The 21,679-nt window shown below is 38.9% G+C and overlaps 8 protein-coding genes across 8 annotated transcripts; 7 read left to right on the forward strand and 1 right to left on the reverse strand.

Annotated features, from left to right (window-relative positions):
- The first annotated feature begins 2,731 nt into the window (after positions 1–2,731).
- On the forward strand, positions 2,732–3,581 carry BDB00DRAFT_190300 (uncharacterized protein). Its single transcript, XM_053116408.1, has 3 exons — positions 2,732–2,926; positions 3,010–3,269; positions 3,340–3,581. The coding sequence occupies exons 1-3, from the start codon at positions 2,844–2,846 to the stop codon at positions 3,378–3,380; spliced, it is 384 nt and encodes a 127-aa protein (XP_052972883.1). The 5' UTR covers positions 2,732–2,843; the 3' UTR covers positions 3,381–3,581.
- Positions 3,582–7,326: 3,745 nt separating this feature from the next.
- Positions 7,327–7,578, forward strand: BDB00DRAFT_776005 (uncharacterized protein; the record flags this gene model as incomplete). Its single annotated transcript, XM_053120250.1, has 1 exon — positions 7,327–7,578. A coding segment is annotated over one exon (252 nt), but the record flags the coding sequence as incomplete, so codon positions are not given.
- An 828-nt stretch (positions 7,579–8,406) lies between these two features.
- BDB00DRAFT_776017 (uncharacterized protein) lies at positions 8,407–8,619 on the forward strand (the record flags this gene model as incomplete). The annotated part of the gene is made up of 1 exon (XM_053120252.1): positions 8,407–8,619. A coding segment is annotated over one exon (213 nt), but the record flags the coding sequence as incomplete, so codon positions are not given.
- Positions 8,620–9,239: 620 nt separating this feature from the next.
- BDB00DRAFT_859477 (uncharacterized protein) lies at positions 9,240–9,536 on the forward strand (the record flags this gene model as incomplete). Its single annotated transcript, XM_053125934.1, has 1 exon — positions 9,240–9,536. The coding sequence occupies exon 1, from the start codon at positions 9,286–9,288 to the stop codon at positions 9,532–9,534; it is 249 nt and encodes an 82-aa protein (XP_052972886.1). The 5' UTR covers positions 9,240–9,285.
- Positions 9,537–10,716: 1,180 nt separating this feature from the next.
- Positions 10,717–11,169, reverse strand: BDB00DRAFT_879487 (uncharacterized protein; the record flags this gene model as incomplete). Its single annotated transcript, XM_053127874.1, has 1 exon — positions 10,717–11,169. One exon carries the CDS (start codon positions 11,167–11,169, stop codon positions 10,717–10,719), a length of 453 nt encoding a protein of 150 aa, XP_052972887.1.
- Positions 11,170–13,389: 2,220 nt separating this feature from the next.
- On the forward strand, positions 13,390–15,196 carry BDB00DRAFT_793319 (uncharacterized protein; the record flags this gene model as incomplete). The annotated part of the gene is made up of 7 exons (XM_053121197.1): positions 13,390–13,428; positions 13,495–13,539; positions 13,934–14,005; positions 14,085–14,188; positions 14,551–14,651; positions 14,770–14,860; positions 14,944–15,196. The coding sequence occupies 7 exons, from the start codon at positions 13,390–13,392 to the stop codon at positions 15,194–15,196; spliced, it is 705 nt and encodes a 234-aa protein (XP_052972888.1).
- Positions 15,197–16,154: 958 nt separating this feature from the next.
- On the forward strand, positions 16,155–16,503 carry BDB00DRAFT_751391 (uncharacterized protein; the record flags this gene model as incomplete). Its single annotated transcript, XM_053118625.1, has 2 exons — positions 16,155–16,310; positions 16,390–16,503. Coding segments are annotated over 2 exons (270 nt in total), but the record flags the coding sequence as incomplete, so codon positions are not given.
- Positions 16,504–16,603: 100 nt separating this feature from the next.
- Positions 16,604–17,066, forward strand: BDB00DRAFT_776003 (uncharacterized protein; the record flags this gene model as incomplete). The annotated part of the gene is made up of 2 exons (XM_053120249.1): positions 16,604–16,704; positions 16,814–17,066. Coding segments are annotated over 2 exons (354 nt in total), but the record flags the coding sequence as incomplete, so codon positions are not given.
- Between the last annotated feature and the right edge of the window lie 4,613 nt (positions 17,067–21,679).

Below are 21,679 nucleotides of genomic sequence, written 5' to 3' on the forward strand. Positions count from 1 at the left end.
ATGCTAACTGTAGTATATAGACTTTGATTGCAATCATGCGAGTGAGGTCCACGATAAACAGATGCTCTTAAATTGCTGAGGGTGAGATACGTTTGGCATAGTTGCAACCAACCAACAGACCAAGTTACAACCATGCATATGAATCTTTTGAAACAATAATGCACTGAATACAATCTTTTTTAATCCTATCATCTAGATAGAATCGCTACTACTACAACAGTCATCTTCTCTATACTTGGGGTTGAGGCCATATCAAGATAAATACTGTATATCAGTCCGATTGAAAGCGTGGCAGAAGACTTTGCTTAATCAGTTGCAACCCAGCCCATCTGTCTGTCAGGTTGCAACTAGTATGACAGATGAATGTACCTATCTCCAATAGGTGCTGAAGCGATCTCGTGTCGTTATACTTGAATAGAAACCATGACAGATAGCCTAACTTGCTTAGAAACCATAACAAATGTAGTAGTTTTACCGAGTTTTAAATTAGTAAACTGATCTGTCATAATTGCAACCAGGACAGGTAATAGATGTGCACAGTTGCGATTCTATGACAGTTGTGTATTAAGATGTAAACTAAAGCAATTGGGCTTCTTCAATATTGGTAGTTGTTTGATATTCTTCACCTTTGTTCCATTGATGGACTCGACGTTTGGCAGTTAAACAAGCTAAAACTTTACTTACAAAAAATACTCTAATTGACATGCCTTCATTTTCCTGTAATAATAATTTGAACATCTTTATGACTTTAATCCCATTTTTGTATTATATAGACTATATGAGGATGACACAAAGACACAATACTACTGCTGGTGTACTCTACAGACTGTTTTTCTTTTTTTTGCTTTTTCTTCTATCTTTTTCTTGTAATCAATGTCTGCAGCACCCTCCCCACTTTATATACTCTTTGAAAAAATACAATTCTCTCGTCAATGATGGTGTTATTATCATTAATACAGTAGTGATATCTATCTAAATTACAGCAATAAAAATAAAATCCCTTCTGCGTAAACAAAAGTTCGAATGTCTGCTAGGAGATGAAAACTCCTGTACTGTTCCTGCATATATATTTTCTACCATAGCAGCAGATGCTTGGGCAAACTAGTTAAAATTAGCATTGAGATTATTGAGCCCTATCATGAAATTATTATACTTAATAATCGTAAAGTTATTGAAACTGATCGTGAATTTATTGTTACTAAACATGGAGCTGCTAATGAACTAGCTAGCCATATAGATGAGAAAAGCTCCAGCCACTGAATTAAAAAGCTATATTACCATCTATTTATTGTTTTTAAAATTATATCTAAAAAAGCCTAGAGTTGAGTTTTATAGCAATAGTTCACTTCCCTGAGACATTATGGCTAATACTAATAACACATAAAATGTAAGATCGATATAACAATTATTTGCCGTATAGCCTAAGTAACACCCTTTTTCCTTTAAGCTTTTTACAGTATGTGGGTTAAGAAGAAGAAGCTATCTCTTTAAATGCATTTTCTCATTATGATATGATTTTGACAGTGCTGTGCATCTCACTAATGACATGGGAGATATAAAATCAAGTTGGCTAATGGTTTTCAACAAATATGTTACATATAACATATAGGTATAATAGCCTTTGTTTACATACTTGAAAGAAATCATTAGTGATATTTAACTAAACTATACACATAGAAATTTAGCAAAGCTCAACCAGACAAGGATAAGCTGTTGGATCGTGATTGTATGACAGGGTATAATAAAAAGCCTTCATAGCTATACTATTAATTTGTCATCTACCTAAACTAAACTACTGTAGATTAAAAAAATTAGGAAAAGGAAATGTATAAAGACACAAAATTAGAGATTATGTTCTATTTATTTGGTTGTTACTGATATTTCCTTTTTTTTAGACTGCAACTGCAAATGTAAGTAGCTCACATTCTACAATCGACTCATAATCTTTGAAAACCAAAGTCAAGAAAACAACTCAGCGATTGTATGCTCTGGCTTATTCTATTTAAAAGAGAAAAAAGATTATTAATTACCTTACGAACAACGAATCACCTACTGTCACTCTTTGCAGTGACACCGCAAAGGTAACAGGCCGAACGAACATTTCAGGCACTCATGCTGTTGTTAATTTATTTTAACAATCATATATAGTGGGTCATCAAGGGAGTACTAATCACCGAACATCTTATTAGATACAGACAAGAATCCATTGACAAAGCGAGTAACAGCAAATTAGCATCAATTCATGAAGAATTGTAAGTGGTAGTAAGTAGAATCGATAAAACAATTATATATACCTTCGTGGTCAAATTCGGAAAAGATAAGTTAATTAATTTTGGAATCACATATATTTAAATGCTTAATAGATCTTTGAATTGTATTTTTTTAATCGACAGCATCAACTGTGCATCGAATGCACGTTTGATTTATGGATTTGACGAAGATGTGTGGAACGAGATGGTTGAAGAATGTGATGAACAGTATCATATCAAAGATTTACTGATGGACACCATCACTTGCATTCACCAATTCGCAAAGGTATCATAGCAATTCTTTTTTTTTATGTTATACAAAGCCTGTCAGTGAGTAGTTACAAACAAACAAACATTACTTTTAATGGCTGCAAGAAAAGACTTTACAAAATGCAAGCCAATTATTAAGCAGCTTCCCGACGATTTGTTCGGATATGATGAAAGAATTGAGTGTTCATTACGAAGTCTGTAAGTATTATTATATCGATATCAAACGTACTAGTGTATTGTTGTTTTCTTTGACTGATTCATTAACCGACTTTATCATATAGTATTGATACCCACTCACCCGATGCGTCCGAAAAAGCTATAAAAATGGAAAGCTCGTTCACACTCGATGCTATCGATCCCGTTCTTCTGCCGTTTTTTAAAGAAACTGATTTGATTACGCGAAAAGGGTAAAGTATTTGTCTATATATGAAGTTATATTGCAAAATGTTTCAAATTTCGCTGTAAACTAACAAATTTACGGCATGTAAAGCACTGATGGCCAAGTTACCGGATCGAAAGCAAGAAGAGGAAAAGTAGGACGCTTTGTGGATTTGTCGATGGTATTCGAATTCGCAGGTATGCCCGAACAAATATTGGTAATTGTGGAAATCAAGGCGCCTTCCAAGGTTGCTGACAGTAGCAGACCTGATTTCATAAAAATGGCAAATGAAATGAAAGATAGCATCGATAATTTCATTGAAGAAGGATTCGATGACGATGAAATTTTTGCTACTGGAATTTTAGTGGAAGGTATGTGATGTAGCATTAAGTCTTAAATGTATGTGAGATCGAAATAGTTTTCTGACTTGAGATAAACTAGGCTTTAAATGTACAGTTTTTGTGATGGATCTCAAATACTAAGCGATATACCGTCTAATGCCCCGTTGCATTTTCTACTTGCCACAGTCACAGTACAACTTTAATGTGCTTCCTGAAGCATACGAAGCAATGGTAGCAGTAAGAGTAAGTTGAAGCAGAACATATATATGATCCAGTTTTATCTTTCTTACTGAAATTACTCCCCTACTCCTGCTAGCAATGGATGGTATCAAATGCAAGAAGATGTTTTGCATTTTACCGCCAAAAGCTACGCAAAGTTACTCGAAAGAACTACACTGAGAATTAATCCTTATCCTTATGTTTAATAACAAAATTATGAAACCTACTACATTTAATAGTTTAAATATAATTATTAGAAACATTATAATAGCAATCTACATATACAAAAATAATTAATTTAATACTTAATGTTTTTGGCTTTAAAATAATCTTTTAATATTTGTTTTTCATTGAAATCTTTCTCATTTACCCAGGAATTATCTATTTCATCATAATCTTTCCACTTAACAAGAAATTCATATTCATTATTTTTACTTAATTTATGTTCTATAACTGTTTCAATTTCATAAAAATTATTATTTTTGTTAATTTCTCTAATTAAATTTAAATTAATTTTTCTTTCACTTTTATTTTTCTTTCTTTTTTTTCTATTAATATTTTTATATTCAGGGAAATCTATATCTTCATTATTATCAATTATATGATTATTAGATTCTTCATTATTATTATTATCATCAATAATCATATTATCACTTCCTAATGATAAATCTGATAAATCTTTTTGTAATTCACTCATTATTTTTAATTTTTCCATTTGCCTTATCTCATTATTTAAAACTATATCTATTAGTTTTTTATCAGTAGGAAATTCAAAGTTTTTTCAGCCTATAGTTTATGGTGTTCTTATGTAATTATATTGAATGTATCTGTAAATAATTGTATATTTTTAAGTAAAAATACTACTTTTATTTATAAGTTAATATATTTATAATCATCTGTTTTTAATGTAGAGTTATTATTAGAAAACCGTTTAAATTTATTTCCTAATTCACAAAATTGGTTTTCTATAGCTGACCGAAAACTTCCAAATACATCACTAAAATGTTTTTCTTGTATATTCAATTCTTCATTAGGATCTTTTCTAATAGGATAAAAGAAATTATTATCACTTAATGAAATATGTTTCTTTTTACATAAGTCTTCAAACTGTTTAATAAATAATGTGTAACTACCATCAATAGCTAAAACATCTCTTTTATCCATTTTTGTATATAATTTCATATTTAAAAACATACCACCATCACTACTAACTCCATATAGTTGACTATCAGAAACTGTAATTATAAAATTATTAATATCTGTTAATACTTGTGTTCTTAAACCTGATGTTTTTAATTTATATGACCATCGTTTTTGTGCAGAAATGTCAGGCTTATCATATTCAATAGTACTATCATGACTATCTAATAGTAATGTTATATTTTTAAAATTTTTAGGGTTTTTTATTAATGCAGAATAAATTCTTATTTTAATATTAGAAAACATATTTTTTAGACATATATCTACATATTTATTCAAACTATCATAATTTGTTATCTAAATAATTATGGAATTGTCATTATCATTTGGTCTGTTGTTACCATTAATCCCTGGATTTTGTACCTCAGTAGGCTACAGTGTTCGCTCAGTAGATTATGATAGAACTAAAAAAATCTGTATTCTCAATTTTATTTTGGTGTGTAAAAGGCAAAAGCCATGAAAAAGTAATATCTACACTACACACCCGTGCAAAAAAAAAGAGGAAACCAGTTGCCTTTTTGAGTTATCACATGCAGCTACCATATTGGGACAGCAGAAAAAGAACCAGGTCCCCCCACCCCCTAATTCATTTACAATGAGATGCAAATGATGAGGCTTTGCATTTTGGATAGGATTGGCGAAAAAAAAACGTTTATTGAAAATAATTATGGGCTTAATTTTATGGATACTGCGTAACTAAACACGCTAATAAAATAATCGATGACGCTTTCAAGCTTGCAAAAAGGATCTCAAAAAACAGTAGTGAATCTGTTACTTGAGGTTATGCCATTCTAGTATTGCTTTTAAAAAGATGATGATTAGCCTTAATAGCTTATCTAGGTTTTATCAACGCGTCATCATTTTCAACTTACCAAAGATATGAGCAGTATAAATCGGCGCGTACTTCATATAGCCTATGGTTAGCCTATGGTTTAACAAAAACATATATCAGCGGTTTCCATGTCGTTTAACAGCCCATGCCCTAAAGGAATAAATGTATACTTACAGACAGTCTCCAGCAAAAGCACTTATAGCACCATTATGACTACTAATTCAAAAAGAGATTAGTCACTAAAGAGAGCTTTTTTCAAATTTCAAACAAGCAACTAAGCATTCTTATCTTGTTTTATAATAGCCTACAGATTAGTTTGAGAACATCTAAGAAGATGCTTTATTAATATAGGTTTCAATGGTCTTAAACGAAGAAAATAAGTAAGACATTGTTACCTGAATTGCAAAAGATGGTGGGCAAGAAGAAGGTGGAGAAAAAGGGAGACGGAAATTGAGCTGAGGCATTCTTAATTTAACCCAGCACTTAACCTTTTTTTTCTCTTTTGCACTCACCTTTATTCTCAATTACAACCATCTTCATTCGACCATGTCCTTCAACGTCTTCTCCATTAACGCACAAACTCAGAAGCAGCCTAAAATCAAAACATGTGTTCCTTGTAACACTGTCATCAAGCTTGGAGATGGCTTAGGAAACTGGAAAACTCATGTTAGCTCATCGAAACATCAGGCGAATGTTGCTGACTATGATGCCCGCATCGTCCGTGCTTTGGCTTCTAATGCTGAGGATATGGACGTTGACAGCACCAATTCGGGAGAGGAGCACCAGCAGCAGCATAGTGGTAGCAACGACGACGTCGAAGACGACGATGACAGTGACGATGATGACAGTGACGACGAGGCGGTCGACATTGCTGCTTTGCGTCAGTCGTACGGTGTTTTCCTCTCTCGGTGGCAGGAATCCGGTGCTAATGCCGAGTTCGCTGCTGATGTGGAGAGTGATGGTGGCAGCGACGATGAAATCGACGAAGGTGATGATGATGGTGATAATCCGCTCGATTTCAGCGTCGACTACGAGACCAACGAAGACTGGTATCCTTTCGAGAACCAGTTGCAATTTCGTCTTGCTGCCTTCTTCCACGCAGACGATCGCCTGAAAGAGAGGATGATTAAAAAGCAGCTGAAAAGTCTTCTCGAAGATGTAGCCGTGAAGTTTCGTGAGGATAAGGACCTCAAGGTGCCATCTGTTCGTTGGATGATGGATCCATCGTATGCTAAGCGAAGCAAAGTGCCAAAAATAAGAATAACAACAGTCAAAGCAGAGATCAGCAAGCCTAATACAGACGAAACCATCGAAGTTACGGCACATATGCATAAGCTATCAGATTGCTTAAAGCTCCTCAACGCTGATCCAACTGCCTCTTCGAGTTTGAGTGCTCTACCCGACAAAACGCCTGACCAGCGAATCGAATTGACGCAAGGCAGTAAATGGAACACCTACAATCTATTCCAGCATCCGTGCGTCACCAATTCTGTAGGAGCAATGCTTTGGGTTGGTGATTATGCCAAAATAATTGGCATCGGGCAGCAAACGTGCAAAATTGCAAAGTTCTACACTAGACATGGTGTTACATTTGCCGACATCTGTCCTATCAAACTGGCCAAAAAGCAGGGTAACACGGAAGTAGTCGTACTTTCCTACGAGAGCGATCCTGAACATCTATACTACGTAACAGTGCCAATCGATAGACTTGCCCTTGATTGTGATACCAATTGCAAATGGCATTATCTTGAGCACGTTGCTGCAAAGGTGACCAGTTCCGGTGCTGCTGGGGATATCTGCGATTTCGACAGCGGCGAGTTTATCCCTATTGACTTTATGAAGCATAGTGATTTCAGAATCGGTCTGCGTTACGATCGTCGGCTGCCTGTCAAGATCGTACCAGTGAACTTGTTCACTGATGACACTAGCGGCAACCGATCAAAAAAATGGAACAAGTTCGATAGCTGGTCTCTAACGCCCGCTGCGCTTCCACTCGCTGAACGCAACAAACGGGAGAACACGCACTTGATCGCTGTCCACAACAAATTGACTGCTTTGGAGATGCTTCCCTTTATTGTCGAGGACTTGTGCGAGCTTGAAAAGGGTGTGGTGATGTTCGATGCTGCTAGCAATCAGGACGTGTTGGTGGTGGCGCCGCTGTGCTTTATTTCGGCCAACAATCCACGGCACGCCGAACTCATGTGTAGCAACGGCCTTGCTTCAACTTTCCCTTGTCGCAAGTGCTACTACTATAAAGGATGTGATGAGCACTGGGCAGCTCCACCTCGCAATATTACTGACGTTGCAATGCTGTCAATGGGTCTTGATCTGGAGGATCCGGTACGATTGCCAAATGACACCATGACAACGAATCCTACTGCTGTAGGATATAAACTGACTGGTGGGGAGGCGTTGGGCAACCTCGAGGCGTTTGACATTACGAAAGACTGCCCAGTAGAGATACTGCACACCACGATGCTGGGAGTAACCAAATATCTCTTGCTTGAATTTTGCAATTATCTTGACAGCGACGAGCTCAAAGACCTCGAGCTCAAGTGCCGCAGCTACGACTCGAAAGCCTTCCGTCGCATGCTCAGTAGTAGTCTGCGTCTTCGCCGTTCCTTTGTCGGTCGCGATTACAAGGTCATTAGCCAGCAAGCAGCCGTCATCCTCAACGATCTCCTCCATCATGGTTGGTCAGCAAAAAGCGAGGAGAAAATGGAGGATCTCCGGGCGTTCTTTGACTGCTTCCGTGTACACGGAGAGGTCATGTCGCTATTATTCATGTCCAAGATAGAAACAAAGTTCTCTATGTACAAGCTGCTGCTGAACAAGAAGACGGAGTAATTGACGGCTATGATTGGTGTTGTCGACAATTTCCTTGTTGCGTAAGGAAATATGACCGCCAACAGTAAGATGGGTAACAAGCCCAAGCTACACATCTTGCATCACATCGTGGAGGATATCGAACGTTTCGCCACTGCTATTCATTTTGAATCAGAAAAAGGCGAACAGTTCAACAAATTCCTCCGAGAACACATCTTCCACACCAACCGCTACAACCCTTCGCGAGACCTACTTGTTTCCTTTGGACGGTATACAGTGTTTCGTTGCATTGTCAATGGAGGCTATTTTCCCTATGTCGCGTCCGGTCGACTTGTTCATGCCAGCAACAAGATCATTGATTTTGTACAAGCAAACGACAGTTTCCGCAAGTTGTACTTCGGAGCTGACCGTGAAAACGTCGACAACAATGAGCACAAGGTGACTCTTAAGCGAGGCGTCAGCGGTCTCTTTAGGATCAGAAAGAGCAGTGGGTGTCAAGATGTCTTGGCTGAAATTACAAGTTTGAACAAGCGTATAGGAGCAGTGTACTTCAAATTGTTCAAGCCCGTAATCACTCCGTACCCCACCGTTGACTTCTCTCGTTTATCCTCTGCATATACAACGAACGTTTCCACGTCCATTTATACGAACACCAGTAAGGATGATGCTGCCAATGTCAGATTAAGGCGCTCAGGAATCAGTACGTTGGAGGTACATCTTTCAGAGATAAGTCTCTTGGAAGCATTGGACATCCAAGTTCAAGCTACTAGTCAACAAGAGCGCATCATCAACATTGGCAAGTTCGGTTCGCTGTGGAGGCTTTTGATGTTGGCTCCAGAAGAAGTCTCGTCGTTGTGAAGACCTGTACTTCTCTTATAACTAAATGCCACTATGCTCTCTTTTTCTACTTTTCTGCTTGTAATTCTTTATGTTCTTCCCATTATCCTTTATGTTCTTCTCATTGTCATTATGCTCTTCCCATTGTCTTTATTATACTCTTCCCATTATCTTTATGCTCTTTCTATTATCTTTATGCTCTTTCTATTATCTTTATGCTCTTTCTATTACCTTTATGCTCTTTCTATTTTCTTTATGCTCTTTCTATTTCCTGCTGTTTTTTTATATAAGTCCACCTTATTTCCTATGTCTCACTCATTATCATTTTATCTCTCTCTTACTGTATGCTTTACTCCTAATATATGCTGCCAACATCAATGAACGAACATCCTTCTTTCATGCAGAAATGACTTAGCAAAAATCAATCACTTTTCCATGTCACATGAGCCAGACCCCCATGAAAAAGGCCCCCCATCCAGCCAAAAGGCATATGCATGAGACAGCTGTAGGTAAGTTTTTAGGCTATAACTTTATTTTTCGTGCAACATGGAGACTTTAGCCAATCACAGCGCATTTTCTGGGTGGTGCAGTGCCATCTTTGCCTTTTTGAGCATCTATAGTGAACGGGGGTGTATGGTATTATCATTAGTATCTTCCTTTATGTTGTCGTTGCTATTAAACTCAGAGGTATTTATAACTATCAAAATCCTCATCAAAGCATAGAAGAGCCATAATACTCTTTATATTTGATTAAATTTTACATTGGATGGATATGTAAATGTTTAATAAAAGGCACCATAGCTATTATAATCGTTCACAATCTTTGCAATATAAAGGTACCGCTGTGGATGAACGTAAGTTGCAAGTTGTATAGTGGACCCCTCTTTTTTCAAGGCCTTGGGAACATGGTTGGCGCGCAGCAACCGCAGTATAAAAAACTACGCAATGACTATATCTATTCTAGTGGTCAACTAAAGAGAACGGAAGCAAAATAATAATGCTTTGAGAAATGCACGGCGTCGTAGAGAAGAGCACGTAAGGACTCAAAGCATCATCAACTAATGTAGAGTATGAGATAGAAAGTCAGTCGAATATTAACAAAGCAGTACTCGTTCTGATCGAATAACAAAACAAAAACACCCCCAAATGTATTCACAACAGTGACTCCCGGATGAGATAAGATCTACAAAGCTGGGTATACGAATAATATGGCATCGCTGCAGTTTGTAATGTCAACTAGGCAAATGAGAAAAAGGTATGAATACTTACCAATCGTTGCTGCAACAACAATTGAGTCATAAGTGGTGCCTCTAGATAAAAATAGAATTTTGTTTAAAAGCGAGTTGGGTAGTCATTCAATAGTTTTTTTTTGTAAAGGACACACAGTCCGCCCACATGTCGGAGTGGAGGGATGTAGACAAGATAGCGGATTAAAATAGTCAAGAGGATATGATAGGGAAAGGATAAGAGAGGAGCAATTTATACATGAGTGCGTGAGGCCTTGGATGAAAGAGAGCAAATGGATGACGAACCTGGTAGGTGCGATAAGCGCAGCTTTTTCACCTACGAGGTCTTGTCCAAGGCAGGAGTGGCGCGGATAGTGATGTCGTTGGTGAAAGAAACACCTTCTTCAATTACACGTTGACGTTCCGAGTCATGTTTCAGGTTGAATTCGAAGATGACCCGTTTGCCTTCACGGTGGATAAGGATACCATAGTTATCAGGGAATTCGGTCATGAGAGTGGCAACCACATCGGCAGTGGTGCCAGGAACAGGACTAACATCGAAGAGAACGCTGCCTTTACTGCGACCAATACGCCAAATACGAGAGTAGTAAGTGGTCGCTGGCTGGTCCGAGGAGGGTGAGACCCGATGAGCGTGAACCAAGGAAACCCTCTCGGGTTGAGCGACCTTGGCCCATGTTATGACTGTGGGGGAGGAGGGGTAGATAGGTGGTGGATGAGTGATGCCCGTGGAGCGGTCGGGCTGTTTCTGGTGAGAATCGGAAAGAGCCATGACTGTAATTTTTTTGGCGGGGTTAAAGCTACTGGGGTAGACTCTCATCCAATGATATTAAAAGTTAAGCAACTGCTCTCTGGGTGCAAAGTGTGAGGGTAGCCAATGAGATAACAAGTTAACAGGGGTTGTTACATGTGCCGATATCTTGTGTTGCCCCTATGTAGCGCTTATGTGTGGGTATATCAGTTGGCGTTTTGATTGTTCCTGTCAACCATTGCACTTTTACACTGGTCTTTCGTCTTGTATTTTTTTCCCACTCTATCACCTCCTCCATAACGTATTTGACAAAAAATGGGTGATCCTACTTCTCGGTCAGATGGAAAACGTCGTCGCAGTAGACCTCTAGGTAGCAAAAATAAAAAGCAGAAATCCTCCTTGGCTCGCACTCGCGGTCAGACGAGCTTGATGCAATATCTACCTTTCTTCAGAACAACGCGGCACAACAAGCGCTGAGGCCACAGCCTCACCACCCGATATCAGTGAGCAACCAAGCTGTGAAGTTTCCTCCCAAGAGGTTGTATCCGGAAAGGGCCACCACATACATATACTTATTGTATCGATTATATAGGCTCGTGTGGATGACGATTACTATACTTTAAAGGACTTGATCGACGAATTAGAGGAAGAAAATCATACTAGGGGGTTTCAAACTCCTGGCCAGCTGGCCAATTTTCGCCAGATAGACCCAATATTGCCGGATAGAACCAAATTTTGCCAGCTGGGATCGAGTTTCACCAGATAGGCTGTACAGAACACACATACACTTCTTTTTTTCTATTCTAATCAACATGACTACACCCAAATCTACCTCTTCCATCTCCAAACCTGCAATGAGAAGAACCAGCTCTGTGAATGCAACTGGGAAAAGAAAAAGAAACGCTGACAGTGGCAACTTGACAGCTGGAAGTAGCTCCAATGCACCTGTTGCCCCTGCAGCCAAACGCAGGGTTCGCGTTGCCGCAACTAATCCCACCGATGTGGTGTCCGATTCGCGCGATGTCTCTGGAATTGAAGAAGAGAATCAAGACCTTGAAGAAGAAGAAGAGAAAGAAAGCGAAGGTGAAACAGAAGACGAAGGAGAGACGGGTAGTAATGCACAAGGCCAAGAAAAACCTATTGCTTACAAGCGCACAACCAAAGAGCACTACGAAGCAATGGTTGATTGGCTTGAGAAACCGGGGAACTTTGACCTAGTGACAGGTAATGCTGCTAAAGGCAAGCCGGTTGGTGGTAAGAAGTTGAAGCCCAAAACCGGATTTGAACTTCTCGCGGGATATGTCAACAAACATGTCAATATCCCCAACCATCTTCAACTTTGGACTAGAAAATCGGCCAAAGGCCGGTTCTCAACTTTTAAAGACAAGTATAAGGCAGAAGAAAGAGCATCGAGAAATGCCACAGGATATGGTCTTGAGCCAAAGCACATCAAGGCCGGATTAAAGACGATTGATGAGCGCAAGGAGTACGAATGTCCTTGCTTTGCGCAGATGGATGCTTTGTTTGGCAAGAAGCATAACGTCAATCCGATCCTTGTGAGAGAGTTTGGTGGCGTCTCAGCATCTACCTTGGTACCTGAAACCTCGACCGTTCCAGGTACACCAGCTTTCGAACAAGAAGATAACGAGCCCGAACGAAGTTATAGACTGCAGCCAGAGGATCTCGATCAAATCTTGCAGGACATGGATGATTTCGCCAATCGTACACCAAGTCCTGTCTCGAGTCTGACGCGCAGACAATCGCGTGCTCTTTCGACCTCTGCTCCTGCGCTTGCTCCTTCTCGAGAATCATCGCTTCCCATGTCAGAAGAAGAAGAAGATGATGAGCCCCTAAAACGCACTATAAAACGGGACTTTGCAGCCACCTACGCCGAAACGGAACGAGAGCATTTGAAGCTTGAAAAGAGGCGTCTCCAGTTGGAAAATGAGAAACTTTCAATGGAGAGAGCTCATTTGCAAGCTCGTCTCGATTTCGACTGGGACAAATTGAAGCTTACTTCAATTGCGACATTATGGCCAACAAAAATGAGCGCGAAAAATGTAAAGTCAACATAACAATTAGTTGCTAAGTAACCTAAACAGTACCCTTTTTTCTTTAGGCTTCTTAAAATATGCCAGTCAAGAAGAAGGAGCGATCTCTCTGAAAGCGTTTTTTCAATACGATTTTGACAGTGCTGCGCACCTTAGCAAAGACATTGAAGATATCAAATCAAGTTGGCTTATGATTTTTAATAAATACGTTACGAGCAACAACATACAGGTAAGAGCCTTTTCTTATATACTTGAGAGATATTATTAGTGATTTTTAACCAAACTATACACATAGAATTTCAGCAAAGCTCAACCAGACTGGTATGAGTTGTTGAGAACGGTAAATCATGATATTGCATGAGAGGGTGTAAAAAGCCTAGCTAGTTTATACTAACGTTTTGTCATCCACCTAAACTAAACTAGATCAAAGAAAAAGAAAAAGGAAAGGTATAAACACTCAAAACTGGAGGTTATGTTCTATTTATTTGGTTGTTATTGATGTTTCCTTTTTCTTAGACTGTCATTGCCGTGAAACGAAGTAGAGAAAGTGCAACCGCAAGTGCAAGCAGCTCGCACTCTGAAATCGAGGGGAAACGCTCAGGCCCTGTTCCCACAGCAGCACCGCCGCCACCACCACTACTACTAAAAGGGTTAGTATATCAAATTAAAAAAACAAGTCAGCAATCCTGTGTTCTAAAAAAGGCGTCTTTAACCATTTTTATTCTTTTCAATAGAGAAAAAAGATCGTTGATTACCTTACCAACAACAAATCACCTACTATCACTCTTTGCAGCGACACCGAAAAGGTAACAGGCTGAACGTTGATCCACTGGAACGTTTTAGGCACTCATGCTGTCGTTAATATATTTTAACAATCATATATAGTGGGTCATTAATGGGGAACCGATCACAGAACAGCTTATTGGATATAGAGAAGAATCTATCGACAAAGCGAGTAATGGAAAATTGACATCAATTCATGAAGAATTGTAAGTGGTAGTAACTAGAATCGATAAAACAATTATATATACCTTCGTGGTCAAATTCGGAAAAGATAAGTTAATTAATTTTGGAATCACATATATTTAAATGCTTAATAGATCTTTAAATTGTATTTTTTTAATCGACAGCATCAACTGTGCATCGAATGCACGTTTGATTTATGGATTTGACGAAGATGTGTGGAACGAGATGGTTGAAGAATGTGATGAACAGTATCATATCAAAGATTTACTGATGGACACCATTACTTGCATTCACTAATTCGCAAAGGTAGCAATTCTTTTTTTTTGTTATACTATACAAAGCCTGTCAGTGAGTAGTTACAAACAAACAAACATTACTTTTATAGGCTGCAAGAAAAGACTTTACAAAATGCAAGCCAATTATTAAGCAGCTTCCCGACGATTTGTTCGGATATAATGAAAGAATTGAGTGTTCATTACGAAGTCTGTAAGTATTATTATATCGATATCAAACGTACTAGTGTATTGTTGTTTTCTTTGACTGATTCATTAACCGACTTTATCATATAGTATTGATACCCACTCACCCGATGCGTCCGAAAAAGCTTTAAAAATGGAAAGCTCGTTCACACTCGATGCTATCGATCCCGTTCTTCTGCCGTTTTTTAAAGAAACTGATTTGATTATGCGAAAAGGGTAAAGTATTTGTCTATATATGAAGTTATATTGCAAAATGTTTCAAATTTCGCTGTAAACTAACAAATTTACGGTATGTAAAGCACTGATGGCCAAGTTACCGGATCGAAAGCAAGAAGAGGAAAAGTAGGACGCTTTGTGGATTTGTCGATGGTATTCGAATTCGCGGGTATGCCCGAACAAACATTAGTATTTGTGGAAATCAAGGCGCCTTCCAAGGTTGCTGACGGTAGCAGACCTGATTTCATAAAAATGGCAAATGAAATGAAAGGTAGCATCGATAATTTCATTGAAGAAGGATTCGATGACGATGAAATTTTTGCTACTGGAATTTAAGTGGAAGGTATGTGATGTAGCATTAAGTCTTGACTATATGTGAGATCGAAATAGTTTTCTGACTTGAGATAAACTAGGCTTTAAATGTACAGTTTTTATCATGGATCTCGTATACCAAGCAACATACCATCTAATGCCCCATTGCATTTTTTATTTGCAACAATCATGACACAACTTCAATGTGCTTCCTGAAGCATACAAAACAATGGTAGCAGTAAGAGTAAGTTGAAGTAGAGCATATATACTTTTATTAATGTTATCTAGAAATAAATTAAAGGCTAGGCTAACTAGATTGACACCTTATTAGTAACATAATTTTTAATTAAATATAAAAATTAGTAAACACTTAATATAATAATCACTCAACAAAATTAACTTCTTACTGTTTATAGTAAAATTAATTGTTTATAATTCAATCTCTTAGTTATCTAACTGATCACCTTTCTTACTGAAAACAATAATAGCAACAGTGGCGGAAGCACCAGTATCAAAGAAAATCAAAATATTGAAAATGCAGGAGAAAATGTAAGTATGATGGATGCACACAGTCAACATTTGGAAGCCCCGTTGGCAGAATTAGCGATAAAGCTTATGGCTCTAACTATATTGAAAACAGCGCTCGAAAAGGAAAGAAAGACAAGAAGACGAAGCAGTTGGTCTGGTATGCACTACTCAAACCATATATTTTGGTCAAACTTTCTGCTGATGTGTTACGCTAACGCTTGCTTTTATTTAGACACCAGCAAAACGACCAAACAACCCAACAGCCAACACTAACTGAACAATTTGCTGCATATAAGAAAAAAATTCTTGGGGATGCGCTTACTGGCCATGAGTTCAGTATGGAGAATGGTGTTCCCGAGTTGATGTATGTTTATTGATGCTTCCTTTTCATTTACTTATTCTGGTAGATATACTTATTACTTGGCTTATATGGTTATCACCGTCTCTTTATAGGGCTTTGAGTGATGTCATGCTATTAAAGCCTTCCCGATTCAATAAATACACACGTGCGCATTTCACTGATCAAGTCCTGAGCGAATGGCACGACAACACTCGGAAAAGCCTACTCGCTGATGTAGAAGAAGAAGCTTCCAGGATTGCCAAAGTTCTTGTTGATTTCATTTATGTATGTATTTACGACATTGGGTTCTCGCTAATGGTTTAATAATATATTCTTTGAACAAAAACAGGACTTGAAAAAGAAACGCATCAGGACACGTGAAGCCGTCCAGAAGTTAGTTGCCATGAGTATTGACAAGAAAGATTGCGAAGCACAACTTTTAATGGGTTTATCGAATTTGTAAGCTCTTATTGTGACTTGTCATGTATTGTGAATGGCTATTAGGTTTGTGCTGATGTCCGCACCTATCTAGGATCCAGAGGCTTCCGTCGAAAACGCTCTTAACTACTGTCACCATGGGTGAAACAGAATTATGGAGTGGTGTTTTCGATCCCATTCTCTCTGCTTTGTTGTTGGATCCTGATCGTAATGTGTCATTGAGATGGTAAGTACATATCTTTTCCGTTTTACATGATCATACACTATGCATGATTTCTTTATTACTTATTCTTTTTGGTTATTACCGATCTGGATGGATATTCGGTCATATATAGGACCAACGTTGTTCCAGATGACGGTAGTGCTAGCGAAGTAGTCCGTGTGCAACCCGACGCAATGATTTGCGAGATTGATCAGCTTAGTTGGGGACGTCCATTGGGATACGGCGAGGCCAAATTGGCAGAACCAAGTCCAAATATCGACTGTTTGGCCAATGACATCTTGAGATTAGTGGTTATGAATGCCAAAGCTGTTGAAAAATCCAAATTGTGTGGTGTTCTAGGGTTCCAGATCCATGGTAAATGTTAAATCCTGGTGTTTTATGTGTGCTACACCCTAATTCATTTTTTGTATATGGCTGTTGATTCTTTTTTTTTTCTAGGTTATAACCTCAAAGTTATATCACTCAGAAAATGCCAAACAGTTCGTTTTATACCATGACTGAAGTACTGGCAATTACTTTTCCAAAGCCAATACAAGAACTGGACTCATTCACAAGCAGAAGCAATATTGAATCGTTACTTTCTCTATACGAAGTTTTTTGGGGGAACTGCCTCAAACAATAAGATCGAGAAGTTGAACGAGGAAATTCGCATCCACCACGCCTCGACATATCGACTATAAAAAATATCAAGGATGGATCCATGGACCGTTCGCGTGAATGCACACTAGACTATTGATAACCAACCTACATTGTATATATTTTCTCATCCTCATTCTATTCTGTTTTCCTTTATCATGATGCTGATCATTTTTCACTGGCACGACTTATATTACTTTTCCTTACTTCCCCTCATCCCATGATGGCTACCAGTTTCTCTTATCAGTATTTCACAATGAGCATCACCTTCAGTTCCTTCTCATTTATCACCATCCTTCTTTTCTCCCAATCATCCACTGTATCATGGCATAGCTAGTGTCAATCCAAAGATATCATTCGCAAGCCGAGAATCGACTATCTTTAAAAAATACAGGAGTATCATATCAAAGATATCACAAGCATATTCAAACAACCATCAAATTTGACGACACGTTATCCCTTCCTTAGAAAATGAAGCAAAGAAAGGTGACTTTGGGCCCATATAATCTGTATTTTCGCTTGAAACTAGTGTGAAATATCAGAACGGAAGAGATGATATTTGTAGACATACCCCCATTTTATCATTCTCATCATACCAAGTGACTTCTTCTAGTATCACTACTGAATGTATTCGGAAGTGTGGATAAGGTGCAAAATTGTAAGCTGTATGCAAGTGTTCTTAGCGAAAAATCAAAGAAGCTTAATAAAGACACAAAGGGAACTGCTACGGACACACCATTCTATCAATAAATTTTCGAGGTTACATGCGAATCAATGGTGCGTCGCAAGCATGGAAAAAGGATCTTTTATTCTGTGATATCTTCATTTGTGGGATGTCCGCAACAAGCTATGATAAGAGTATGATTCAATACATAGAGAGATGTCAGAATAAACATGACTTTTTTTTGTTATTCCTTCCAGTTCTACATCAAACAACAGCGTAGGTGTGGTATGCAATTCATTTCGCGCATAGTACCAGTTTCTCATTGGAAATTTGGTCTCTAACCAGACGTTCCTATGTGGCGATTCAGTCATATAAAAGAGAGTGACTATAACTGTACTTTCTTTATCTCTATACACCGATTTACAGATATACTCCACGTCATGGATAAATCGGTTGGCAGGACATATACTGTTTCTACAGAGAAATTCCTTGCGGATCTGAACGAACATGTACAATGCTAGAATTTTGCAGTCTCTACGAAGAATAGCGATGACAAAGAAATTGTGCTTCATTGCGTGCATGGCAACCGCTATCGTAACACACATGGAATCGATGAAGAAACTCGTCAACGTCAAACATCGACGAAAAAGACAAGATGTATGTGGCGCATGTACGTGAAGTGGATACAAGAAAAGAAGCATTGGCGCGTAACGACTGTCAATATGTAGTACCGACGAGCATAATCATGAACTTAGCAATCAACCACAATTCCACCACCAGCATCCGAAGTTCGACAGCAGGTTCATTCTAAGACGGAGCGCTAGATCAAACCAGCCAAAGTGTTTGAAGTGATAAGGGGCCACGAAGACGTTACTGTACCAAGCTGTCAATGAACGATCTGTACAACGTTCGCGCACGCATCTTCCGTGAAGACAATCACGGCGATTTCAGCAAGATACTCGAGTTTTTCATCAGCAACAAGTACATGACGAGATAAAACTACATGAGTCAGTGAATAAAAGTTGAAGCCATTTTTATCTCGCACAAAATCAAGCCTAGCAAAGCGAATCAGATCAACGAGATTATTGTCATTGATGCAACTTACAAAGCAAGTGTGACTAAAATGCCGCTTGTAAACTTTGTCGGTGTCAGCCATCTTGGTGCCTCAAAACTACAAGACGCATTGATTGCATCTGTATTTGTGGTAAACGAAAAAGAAAGAATCATACCTCTGGGCTCCTAAGAAGGCGCGTCAAGTCATATGGCCTGAAGGCAATGTAGACATCTTTATTACTGATAACGAAGAGGCACCGATCAACTCCATAAGCTCTATGTTCCTGGATACTAACCATGCGTTGTCCATATAGTAAATAGAGCAACATTAGTGGTTGTTTCTTGTCAAAGAGCACCAAAATAGAGCTCGTCTAAGGAAGCTATCTAATAAGATACGATATATGAGTAAAATAAGGATAAAAATGCTTCCAATACTGCTGTGTACAAAAAATAAGGCCTTAGTACAAAAAAAGCCACTGTATACACTAAGATAAAATATAAGCTGTCCTGTGGTGAACCACATTAATACACTGCTTAAGATATCAACAATAAGATATTCGGTTAAACATTATAGCACACACGTATGAACACTACGGCATTTCGGCTAAACACTATTGTGTAAAATCTCTCACTCAGATGATCCACCTTACGTGAACAGGACAATGAACCTATCAACAGGTACCTCGGCCATTACATCAGCTAACGCCGGTTTCAAAGATGTGCCCGATTAACATAGCGACTTCAATAGAAGTTCTGATACGTCCTTGATCCATCCTCTATCACATAGTTTATCCTTTAGTCGGATGAATTGATATCGCCGTCTTAATAGCTAGAATATAAAAGAGCTTTATCTTTTGTTGGAATAAAACATCATCTCAAAGATACTTAATCTTGTCCCTTATTATCTTTATTAAAGCTCTATCATCACATTTTTATCTTTGAAAACCTTGTTTTTTCCTTATATCTTACATCATGTCCTCCGATAACAACCAAGCAACAAACATTAACGAAACCGTTGATCAAGCCAACGTGGTAACTCCAGGAACGGTCGAGGTCTCAAGCAACGATGTTGAAATGGTGGACTCAGAATCGGCGTCCAAAAATGGCACTGAAACTAGCACTGAAACTAGTACTGAAACCATGGCCAGGAACATTATTACACTGAGTACCTACCTGGAACAAAGGAAGCTGACACCGTCTAACATGGGAGCTATCCTCAAGGCACGCTTAGCGAAAGCCACCGAAGAATATTTGCAGGCGCAAGATGCTTCACCAGATGACCTACTAAAGCTAAAACAGGCACACAAAGAAGCACTTGATGCATTCAACATCTACCAAGCTACTCAGCAAGCACTCAGCATGTCTGAACAGTTCGAAGATCGAAAGGCAAGCTGCGTGGTCCCAAAAAACCTACCGATACTACAAGTACAAGGAGGCCCTGTCCGAGATCCGACGAAGCCAGTGCACAATTCCGTCTCTGCCTTTATTTCCGCCTTCGAAATCCAATTGCGCAGCCATAGCATTGACCTTGATGGCAATTGGGAACGTCTTTTCTGGTTATGTCTGGACGATAACCAAATGACTTGGTTCCGCCGAGATGTCGCTGACCGTCAATTAAAATGGAAACAAGCCTGTACCGAAATCAAGAAGGAATACGGCAATCCATTCCACACGTATCTCAAACGCCATGAGCTTTTTGTCGCTCGTCCGCAAGCCAATGAAGCGATCCGTGTCTATGCCGAACGATGGATGTCATTAGCACACGAGGCAGGAAGAGCCAGCGGTCGTGACTTGACGTTCGATTTCATTTCGTCGTTGCCACCTTCGATCCGCGAAAAGATCTACCCAGTACTAGTAAGACAGTATGGTGTAGATTGGCCATCTGAAGTCACTGAGGTCGTGCAACTCATAATTTCCACATTGGGTGAATTCGTTGACAAGTTTCAAGACAACAGTAGTTATGCGAGCATCCATGCACCAGGAAAGAAACGTCGCATGGGTAATGAACACCTGTCTTCGTCCTTCTCATCGCCAGCACCAGCTTCTCGCCGTCCTCGTCATTACGGTGATTGTCCTGTCCATCCAAAAGGAAATCACTCGGCGACGGATTGCCACGTTATCCAGCGCCAGCGGGAAGCAGTACAACAACAAGTCCGCAATAACCGGCAATCAACAGGTTCAGACAACCTATGTCGTTATTGTAAAAAAGTTCCATATGTCTTAGGCCATCGCTGCCAAGAATATTTTGATGCAAAAGGAAAAAAGAAGTCAGGAACGTCGACAACAATGGTGAGCAATCGCTCTGTACACATTTCCTCGTCTCCTTCCTCGTCTTCTTCTACTACACCATCAAAGCGGGATGAAGAAACACTTAATCACATTTCATTGGACGGAATGGATATTACAGGTAATTACATCAACCGCACAACACAAATAAATAACACACTGCAAGCAACAGATGACATTGACTCACTCATTGTTCCTATCACTGTACAGACTAAGCAAGTCTTCGGATTAGTCGACACAGGCGCCAACAAGTCTTTTATCACACCTACATGGTTACAAAACATAGAGTCAACATCTGTACTTAAAATCAATAAAAACGCAGTAAAAAATATATCCATT

The sequence above is a fragment of the Zychaea mexicana genome (assembly GCF_025766255.1).
Source record: "Zychaea mexicana strain RSA 1403 chromosome Unknown BDB00scaffold_176, whole genome shotgun sequence".
NCBI classification, from domain to species: domain Eukaryota; kingdom Fungi; phylum Mucoromycota; class Mucoromycetes; order Mucorales; family Lichtheimiaceae; genus Zychaea; species Zychaea mexicana.

What these genes read in the sequence shown, in the direction of transcription:
- BDB00DRAFT_190300 (XM_053116408.1), top strand. Translation starts at nt 2,844, where the DNA reads ATGGAAAGCTCGTTCACACTCGATGCTATCGATCCCGTTCTTCTGCCG. An exon ending in GATTTGATTACGCGAAAAGG is followed by an intron (nt 2,927 to 3,009) that starts GTAAAGTATTTG and finishes CGGCATGTAAAG; the next exon opens with CACTGATGGCCAAGTTACCG. An exon ending in TACTGGAATTTTAGTGGAAG is followed by an intron (nt 3,270 to 3,339) that starts GTATGTGATGTA and finishes GAGATAAACTAG; the next exon opens with GCTTTAAATGTACAGTTTTT.